The 10,845-nt window shown below is 38.5% G+C and overlaps 1 protein-coding gene across 1 annotated transcript in view; it reads right to left on the reverse strand.

Moving 5' to 3' along the window:
• Positions 1-370: 370 nt before the first annotated feature.
• Positions 371-10,845, reverse strand: part of FBXL4 (F-box and leucine rich repeat protein 4) — a 75,331-nt gene continuing 64,856 nt past the window's right edge. The window contains exon 9 of the mRNA XM_081828694.1: positions 371-920. Coding sequence (XP_081684820.1) covers positions 757-920 — 164 coding nt within the window. The 3' untranslated portion in view covers positions 371-756. The remainder of the gene's footprint in view (positions 921-10,845) is intronic.

Here is a 10,845-nt window from a genome sequence, read left to right on the forward strand (position 1 = left end):
GGCACAGAAAAAAAAAAATATATATATATATATATAAATGAAATACACATATATTATGTAAATCTTAAACCTTTCCCTCTGGCAAATTTTTAAGGCATCTGCTTAACAGTTGGAAAGCTATTTTCTTTAGTAGTTTACCTCTGTTCTTGATCATGCTCATATCTTTATACTGGTATGATCCACTAGTAAAATAGATAAATATGTCAGAAGAAAAATGGAAAAACTAAAATTTTCAAGTCGAAGAGTTAATGAATCAGCTTAAAAAATAACCACAGCATGATCAGTTTCTCCAACTAACTCTGGAAATTCTGTATATACCCAAACAAAACACTGGCCAGGTCACAAGGCTTATTAATAAGACATCCTTACATGGAGGTGTGAAAAATTAATTTTATTTTTAAATATCATGATACTTTCTGGCTCAACATGTTCCTTTAAAAATGTTAAAAGGTTTCCATATTACTCTTTTATTACACATGTAATTACTGACTAAAGAATAATATTACTGATTAACATAAGGTAAAAATAATGTGAGCCACTCACATACACTTCAAGGAAAGTGCTTGCAATTTTTTATGAAAACACCTGTTTACATTTTTACTTCATTTAATGGACAATTTCATATTTTTCTTCAAAATCTACAAATGCCTTAATGGAACATTAAGACATTCCCACCATTATAAGAACTAAACAAAACCAACCCTAAAATAAAACCCTACAAAAGCGCATTGATTTTATTACAGAACACATATTAAGTCACTGCGTAAAGCTCTTTTTTATGAACACTTTTGGAAAGCTCACATTGAGTTCCAGCACAGCTCTATTATCAATCTGTGAACAGAAGGACACATCAAGCAAGGAAAGATCTTTACAAGATTCCAGAAGCTTTCTTAAGGATGGTGGACTTACCATTCTTGTTCCTGTTAAAGCAAAACAAAACACTGTAAATATCATATTTATATAATGTCCTGATAAAGAGCCCCTTTACTATTTATTGTTTAAAATGCACTTAAAATAAATTGCCTTTTAAAAGGAAAAAGCATTTCTTTAAACCAAAGACATACTGCAATAATCCTGTAAAAAAATACAAACTGAATTCTCCTTAGCCAATTTGGCATCTAGGACCTGGATTTTGTCAATACTCTACCCACTATCTTCATTTCTACCTCCAACTCCTTCTAGTCATCTCCTCCAGACTTTCCTATTTCTGTCACCCAAGTTTTCCTCAACCCGTGGGTCAAATCAGACAGCAATGCTTATAATGATCCCCCCTCATATTCCATGCAGTGCAGTTACTGAGCAACCACCCCTGCAGAAACTTGTGTGTCAGACACTGGAGATGCAAAGATGAGTAAGACATGTGTCTGCCGTAAGGAGCTCACTGACCAAACAAGTAACTACAATACAATTTGGTCAGTTTGACAGTAAGCGGTGGGTACAAAACGGCATGACTGGAAGTCAGATGATGGACGCTGGATACTGTGCGGCTCGCGTTAAATGTGAAGACACTACGGGACGTTCAGATAGAAGCTCAATTACATACATTATGAAAAGCACCTGCTACCTAGCAGGTACTCAATAAATACCAAATATCATTAGGCTTTAGGATATCATCTGTTGTAAAACAAACCTTGCTTTAACTACAGGTTTTCTAGGGACAAAAAAAAAAATCACAATCCTATCACTTATACACTCCTACTGTTATGGGGACCGAAGTATCTGTAAAGTTAACCTAATGCCCTTTTCCCTGAGAAATCCTTTTGACTCCCTTCCCCGCCGTGGGCTCCGGAGGCAGTAGCTATACTGCCAAATTGACTCTGGCTGGCCCCCAGATTCTCCCGGGCATTCAGAATGGGGCTTCAGGACAGCCTTCAGTGTCCCTAGGTCGCTCTCGAACTAAAGACACGAAAAACTGATCGGGGCTGTTAGATTTAGCCATGTGTACCTAGAAAGACAGAGATGGCCAGCATGACAAGAAAAGAACAAGGCAAAGCCACAGGGAGAAGCATACATAAGAGTATCTGTGAGTTTACAGATACAGGGGCAGAGGGGGGAGGGGGCTGGTGCCTGAGCATGAAGGACAGGAAAAGAAAGAAAAAAGAAAAAAACAGCTTTCTTGCCTTTTGGTGGTTTTCTAGTCTCTCCTGAGGTCTGACCATAGCTAGCTCCTACTTATGGATCTCAGAGAGACACCTCTATCTTCATAATCATTTTCTTTCCCTTATATATATGTTAGCGTGAGTGGTTTCTGTTACACAAGCTCAGAGAACCTCAGCTAAGACACCTAGCTATGTGGTGTTTTTCGCCCACCCATTTTCTATTTGGTCATTAGAATATGAGTTTCCTGATAAATTAGAAGTTCCTAAAAGCCTAAGAGAATGTCAGGGAAGGCAGTCGGGAGATTGGAAACTGACCTAGGCTAGGACGCCCTGTCTTGTGCTTGCAGACACCATGTGCTTTTGTTTTTTTATCCATTATGACACAGCTATGTTCTCCAGCTCGCTCCTTCAGGGCTGGGGCAGCATCTATCTTGTTCAGTGACCCATCTCCAGTGTTGGCAACAATGCCTGACACAGTATATGTTCAATAAGTGTGTAATACATGAAAGAATGAAGGCTGGTGTTTAATTTCCCAATACCACCACCCTGGTTTAGACCCTTATTAGATGGATTACCGCAGCTAATCTCCCTGATTTTGATCTCCTCCATCTCCAGTTCACCTACCACTTGTTTCTAGATTAATATCCCTAAAAAAGCTCTAAATATATCACTCATGCCCTGAATTAAACCTGATAATAGCTCTTCCTTGTTTAATTCTGTGCAGATTCCTCATCCCAGTGTTCAAAACTCTGTGAAAGCCTCCATTATACTAACGTTCTAAGTCAAATTAGATTGTCTATTCTCTGAAGATACTCTGTATTTTTAACTCTGATGCTTTTGTTTCATGCTATTCATTCTGCTTAAAATGCTCTCCTCCCCTTATTTCCTATTCACGTTTCAAGGATACCTTTCAAATACCTATTAACCTTTTTAATTAAACTTTTTCTTATTTCTCTAATCATATGTACTCTCTTTTCTTTGAGCCCCCAAATGCACTTCCTTCCTTCATGTAGGTTCTTTATATACTGTTTTACTTCTTCTTTTTTTTGGGGGGGGGGGCCACGTTATAAACTCTCTGAAGGTAGAGATTGTATCTTGCTCAGCTTTGTACTGATCAGTAAGCATTTTCGGTATGAAGAAGGTATGCTACCTAACGTTCATACATGCCAATCACAAAATGACAAAATAATCACTGTCAGCTTGGGGTTTAACTAAGAATTTTTTTTTTTTTTTTTTAGTGGATTCAAACACTTAAGGATAAAAGGAAACCATAAAACAACAATAAAAATGAAAATATAGCATAGTGGTTTAGGAGCATAGACTGATTCAAATTCAAATTTCCTTACTAGCCATGAGATCCTGGGCAAATCACACAACTTGTTTCAGCCTGTTTCCACTTCTGTGGCTATAATATACCTCACAGAGTTGTTGTGAGGGTTAAATCAGTTAATACAGGCTCACAACAGTATAAAGCACACAGTAACATTGCTGCTATTATTATTAATTATTATTATTGATATTTTTACTGTGTTCTTCATATTTGAAATAAGATGTTCTAATACATAGGCATGTATGGCCCTGTTTCACCTCTAATTTGTCTTGGCCTAATAATGATACTACCTCACTCCTCTTTTCTGAGTATAGTTGACACACAATGTTACATTAACTTCAGGTATACAAGGTAGTGATTCAACAAGTTTATAGATTACGCTACGTTCACAACTGTAGCTCCCGACTGTCGCCATGCAATATGCTACAACAGCATTGACTAGATCCCTCTACTGTGCCTTTTATTCCCATGACTTACTCATTCCATAACTGGAAGCCTGTGTCTCCCACTCCCCTTCACCCATTCTGCCCATCCCTCCACCACCCTTTCCTCTGGCAACCATCAGTTTGTTCCCTATAGGTCTGATTCTGCTTTTTGTTTATTCATTTGTTGTTGTTGTTTTAAGATCCCACTTATGAGTGAAATAATGTTATTTATCTTTCTCAGTGTGACATGTCACTTAGCATAATACCCTCCATGTTGTCATAAATGGCACAATCACATCCTTTTTATGGCTGTGTAATACTCCATTGCATATCTATACACCACATTTTCCTCATCCATTTTTACTGATAGACACTTAGGTTGCTTCCATACCTTGGCTACTATAAATAATGCTACAATGAACATAGGGGTGCATATATCTTTTCGAATTTGTGGTGTTTTGTTGTTTTTTTTTTTTTTGAATAAACACCCAATAGTGGAATTACTAGAACATACAGTAATTTTAAGTTTTCTGAGCCACTTCCATACTGTTTTCCACAGTAGCTGTACCAATTTACATTCCCACCACGAGGGTTCCTTTATCTCCACATCCTCACCAACATTTATTTCTCGTGTTTTTTATTTTAGCCATTCTAATAAGTGTAAGGTGGTATCTCATTGTGGTTTTGATTTGCATTTCCCTGATGATTAGTGATGTTGAACACTTTTCATGTGTCTGTTGGCTATCTGCATGTCTGAACACTTTTCAGGTGTCTGTTGGCTATCTGCATGTCTTCTTTGAAAAAATGTCTATTCAGGTCCCCTACCCATTTTTTAAATTGTATTGTTTCTTTGGTATTTTTAAGTTCTTTATGTATTTTGGATATTAAGCCCTTACAGGATATATCATTTGAAAGTTATCTTCTCCCATTCAGTAGGTTGTCTTTTTGCTTTGTTGATGGCTTATTTTGCTGTGCAAAAGCTTTTTATTTTGATGTAGTCCCAATAGTTTATTTTTGTTTTTGTTTCCCTTGCCTTAGGAGACATATCTAGAAAAATCTTGCTACAGCTGATGTTAGAGAAATTGCTTCCTGTGGTCTCTTCTAGGATTTTTGTGATTTCAGGTTTCACATTTAGGTCTTTAATCCATTTGGGTTTATTTTTGTGTAGGGTGTTAAAAGGTGGTCTGGTTTTATTCTTTTACATGTAGCTGTCCACTTTTCCCAGCACCATTTGTTGAAGAGACTGTCTTTTCCCATTGTATAATCTTGCCTCTTTTGTTATAAATTAATTGACTATATAATTGTGTGTTTATTTCTGGGCTCTCTATTCTGTTCCATTGATCTATGTGTTTATTTTTGTGCCAGTAACATACTGTTTTGATTACCACAGCTTTGTAGTATATCTTGAAATCTGGAATTTTGATACCTCCAGCTTTGTTCTTTCTCAAGATTGCTTTAGCTATTTGAGGGTTTTTGTGGTTCCACACAAATTTTAATACTATTTGTTCTAGTTTTGTGAAAAAATGCCGTTTGTATTTTGAAGGGGATTGCCCTAAATCTGTAGATTGACTTGGGAAATATGGACATTCTGATTAGACTAATTCTTCCAATTCATGAGCATGGAGTATCTTTTCATTTATTTGTGTCATCTTCAATTTCTTTCATCAGTGCTTTATAGTTTTCAAGTACAGTTCTTTCACCATTTTTGTTAAGTTTATTCCTAGGTGTTTTATTCGTTTTGGTGCAACTGTCAATGGTGTTGTTTCTTATTTTTTCTTTCTGCTACTTTATTATTGGTATATGGAAATGCTACTCATTTCTGGGTACTAATTTTATATCCTACAACTTTACTGAATTCATGTATTACTTCTAATAGTTTTTTTGTGGAATCTTTAGGATTTTCTATGTATAGGATCATGTCATCTGCAAATAGTGAGGGTTTAACTTCTTCTTTACCAATATGGGTTCCTGTTATTTCCTATCTGATTGCTATGCCTAGGCCTTCCAGTACTATGTTGAATAAGCGTGGTGAGAGTGGACATCCTGGTCTTCTTCCTGGTCTCAGAGGAAAATCTCCAGTTTTTTATCATTGAGTATGATGTTAGCTGTGGGTTTTTCATATTGGCCTTTATTACATTGAGGTATGGTCCCCTCTTAATTATTACTATTATGTTGAGGTAAGTTCATTCCACTTTGTTGAGAGGTTTTATCATGAATGGATGTTGAATTTTGTCAAATGCTTTTTCTGCATCTATTGAGATAATCAGATGATTTTTATCCATTTCTTCTAGGTTGTTCAGTTTGTTGGCATATAAGTTTTCATGGTATTCTCTTATAATTCTTTGTATTTCTGTTGTGTCAGTTGTTACTTCTCTTTATTTCTGATTTTATTTCTCTTCTATTTTTGATAAATCTGGCTATGGGTTCACTGATTTATCTCAAGGAATCAGCTCTTGGTTTCATTGATTTTTTTTTCTTTTTTTTTAGTCTCTATCATTTAATTCTGCTCTGACCTTTCTTCTATTTCTTCTACTCACCTTGGGTTTTGTTTGTTCTTCTTTTCTAGTTCCTTTAGGTGTAAGGTTAGATTAATTGAGATTTCTCTTGTTTCTTGAGGTAGGCCTGTATCACTAAAATTTCCCTTAGAACTGCTTTTGTTGCATCCCAAAGATTTTGGACCATTAGGTTTTCATTTTCATTTATCTCCATTTTTTTTTTTTATTTCTTTCGATTGCTTCAGTGACCCATTCATTGGTTGTTTAGTATCATTCTGTTTAGTCTTCAGGTGATTGCATCTTTTCTGTTTTTTTTTTTTATTGTGATTTATTTCTAGTTTCAAACCATTGTGATTGGAAAAGATGGAAAAGATGCATGGTATGACTTTAATCTTCTCAAATTTATTGAGGCTTGTTTTGTGGCCTAATATGTGATCTGTTCTGGAGAATGTTCCATGTGCAATATATATATATATTATGTTGTTTTCAGATGGAATGTTCTCTATATATCTGTTATGTCCAGCTAGTCCAATGTGTCATTCAAAGACATTATTTCCTTGTTGATTTTCTGCCTGGATGATCTATCCATTGATGTAAGTGGAATGTTAAAGGCTGCTACTATTCTGTATTACCATCAATTTCTCTCTTTATGTCCACTGATATTTGCTCTATGTATTTAGGTGCTCCAGTGTTGGGTGTATAGATATTTACAAGTGTTACATCTTCTTGTTGGACCGATCCCTTTCTCATTATGTGATGCCCTGTCTCTTGTTATAGTCGTTGTTTTAAAGTCTATTTTGTCTGATGTAAGTATTGCTACCCTTCCCTTTTTTTTTTTTTTCACTTCCATTTGCATGGTGAATGTTTCTCCATCCCATCACTTTCAGTGTATGTGTCTTTAGGTTTGAGGTGAGTCTCTTGTAGTCAGCATAAAGATGAGTCTGTTTTGTTTTGTTTTGTTTTATCCATTCTGCCTCCATTGGAGGTTTTGGCCATTTACATTTACATTTAAAGTAATTATTGATAGCCATGTACTTATTGCCATATTATTATTTGTTTTCTGGTTGTTTTTGTAGTTCTTCTCTGTTCCTTTCTTCCTTTGCTCTCTTTCCTTATGATTGATGAGTTTCTACAGTGTTATGTTTGGTTTTCTTTCTCTTTATTTTTTGTGTATCTATTATAGGTTTGGATTTGTGGTTACCATGAGGTTCATGTATAGCATCCTAAGTATATAGCAGTCTATATTAATTTCATGATCTTTAAGTTCAAACACATCCTAAAAACAAAACAGAAAAATAAAAAAAAAAAATCCTTTTTCTTTTTCCTCCTTCTGTTTTATGAATATGTTGTCCTATTTTACAGCTTTTTACTCATAACTTTCCTATGTCTAATTATGGCCATTTCTTTTCCACCAAAGAAGTCCCTTTAACATTTCTTGAAAATCTGGCTTAGTGGTGATAAACTCCTTTACTTTTTTTGTTTGTCTGGGAAACTCTTTATCTCTCCTTCAAATATGGATGACAACCTTGCTGAGTAGAGTATTCTTGGTTATAGGTGTTTTCCTTGCAGCACTTTGAATGTATCATGTCATACCCTTCTGGCCTGCAAAGTTTCTGCTGAATTAATTAGCTGATAGTCTTGTAGGTTTTCCCTTGTAGGCAACTTTTTGTCTCTCTTTTGCTTTTAAGATTCTCTCTTTATCATTAACCTTTGACATTTTAATTATTATGTGTTGTAGTGTGGACCTCCTTGGATTCATCTTGTTTGGAACTCTATTCGATGTGGATGTCTGTTTCCTTCTTTAGGTTAGGGAAGTTTTCAACTATTATTTCTTCAAATAAGTTTTTTACCCCTTTCTCTCTCTTCTTCTGGGACCCCTATAAGCAAATGTTTTTTGCTTGATGTTGTCCAAGAGATCTCTTAATCTATCCTCATTTTTAAAAATTCTTTTCTCTTTTCAATGTCCATTTTGGGTGCTTTCCATTACCCTGTCTTCCAGATCTCTGATAAATTCTTCTGCATCTGCTAATCTATTGATTCCCTCTAGTGTGTTTTTTACTTCAGTTATTGGATTCTTCAACCCTGACTGGTTCTTGTTTATATTTTGTATCTCTTTACTGAAGGTCTCAATGGGTTTTTCCACTCTTCTTTCCAGCCTGGTTATCTTTATGATCACTACTTTACATTCTTTTTCAGGCCTACTGTTTATTCCTGTTTCACTTAGTTCTTTTCCTGAGTTTTTTTTTTTTTTCCTTATTCTTTCTTTTGGAGCATATTCCTCTGTCTCCCCATTTTGCTTGACTTTCTGTGTTTGTTTCTACGGATTAGGCTGAAGAGCTGCTTCTCCTAAATTTGAAGGAATGGTCTTGTGTTTGGTCATTCCCTATGTAGACTGTGCTTCACTTTTGCTGGCTGGCTGGAGCTGCGGCTGGCATGGGCTGGCGGTCCTGGTACTTTCCACATAGTGAGTGCCCTGTCAGGCTAGCTAAAACTGAAGTGGATGCAGGCCAGGGTGCCCAAAGGTTCTATGCACTGAGGGCACCCTAGCAGGACAGCTAAAGCTGAAATGGGTGCAAGCCAGGGTGTCCCAGAGTGCTCTATGCAGTGGGTGCCCTGGCTAAGTGGCTGAAACTGATGCAGTGTGCAGGCCAGGAGGTCCCTGAGCTCTCTGCACAGAGGGTACCCTAGCAGGATAGCTGAAACTAAAGTGGGTGCAAGCCAGGGGGACGTGGGGCTCCACACATAGAGGGCACCTTGGAAGGACACCTGAGGCAGAAATGGATATAAACTAGGGGTGTTCCTGGATTCTTCACACAGAGGGTGCCCTGAATGGTGGCTGTAGTTGAGATGGAGTATAGGCTGGGAGGTCCTGTGGCATTCCACATAGGGGGCATCTTGGCAGGACAACTAAAACTAAAATGTGGTCCCTGGGCTCTCCACACAAAACATGCTCTGGCAGGACAGCTGAAACTGAATTGGGTGCAAGTTGGGTTGTCCCATGGTGTTCCATGGAGCAGGTGCCCCGGCTGGGTGGTTGGAGCTGAGGCTGGCAAGGGTGGAAGTGTTCCGGGGTGTTCCACAAAGGGGGCGTCCTGGGCTGAAATCAATGCAGGCATGGGCCTAGGGTACCCAGGGTGCTCCACACAGGAAGCACCCTGGCAGGGTGGCTGGATCTGAAGCAGAAGTCAGCCAAGATGGTCTGAAGCACTCTGCACTGGTGGTGTCCTAGAAGTCATCTGAAGCCAAAGCGGTGTGGGCCTGGCATGTTTTGGAGTGTTTTGCACGTGTGTCACCCTGGTGTGAAGGCTGGGGCTGTAGTGAGAACTAACCAGGGGTGTCCTGGTGTGCACCACTTTGTGACCACCTTGGTAGGACAGCTGGGGCTGGTGTGGGCTAAGGGCCCAGGGCTCACTGAGGCACCAGGCCAGTTAGGTTGCCCAGACTGTGCAGTGGTCTGTGCTTTCAAGGTGGAGGGGGAGTGCAGACCATGTCCATCAGCCCTGCCCACTCTGAGAGCATCCTAGCAGCCCCCCCACACACTGTTTGGTGGAGTTCTAGCACCAACTCTTTTATATACTAGTTGTTCTTTTAGATCACGGCTTTCTAGAGAAAGAAAATAATAATAATAATAATAATAATAATAATAAAAATAAATGAGAAAAGAAAAAAAACATAAAAATGAAAACAAAAACAGAAACAAACAAGACCAAAAAAAGAAAAAAAAAAAACACAGCTTATTTTCTATGCCCCAGCACCACCGCCCACAAGGTGTGGGCTTGTGGACCCTGGTCTCACTGAGGTCGCCAGTTCACTGTGATGACCAGAATCGCTGGTGTCCAGATTCTGCTGGGGTGTAGGCTTTTAAGGTGGAGTGGGAACATAAACCGTGTTGTTCTCCAGTCCCTCTGACCCAGAGAGTAAGCCCTCAGCTCCAGTGCAGTTTGACGGGGTTCCAGTGTTGTCTCTTTTATATGCTAGTTGCTCTTCTACACTGAGGCTTTCTCTGTCCAAGGACAGAGAGACCTGTTCCCGTCCCTCAGTACTCCCCCTCCCCACTGCTGTTGGCATTGTCGGGGTCGGGGGGTTCCTTCTGTTACTGTGTTTCAGTTGTTCTTGCTGTTCTATCTCTGGCCTTGCAGAAGCTGTTCAGTCAACCCTCAGTTCTTCAGGACGAACTGTTCCATAAATAGGTATTAACTGCTGTGTTCCATGGGGGTAAGTTCAGGGTCTTCCTATGTTGCCATCTTGGACTGGAGATATCCATATATCCTTGCTCTTATGTTTAGGAAAGTTACAAATGTCTTCAAAAAGAAGCCATTATACTTTTTTTTTTCTAAATTTTATTATGTTATGTTAGTGACCATACAATACATCATTGGTTTTTGATGTGGTGATCCACGATCCATTGTTTTCGTATAACACCCAGTGCTCCATGCAGTACGTGCCCTCCTTAATCCCCATCACCGGGCTAACCAATCCCCCCTCCCCCCTCCCCT

Source organism: Leptonychotes weddellii, chromosome 8 (assembly GCF_054177405.1).
Source record: "Leptonychotes weddellii isolate Sample4059 chromosome 8, ASM5417740v2, whole genome shotgun sequence".
NCBI lineage: Eukaryota > Metazoa > Chordata > Mammalia > Carnivora > Phocidae > Leptonychotes > Leptonychotes weddellii.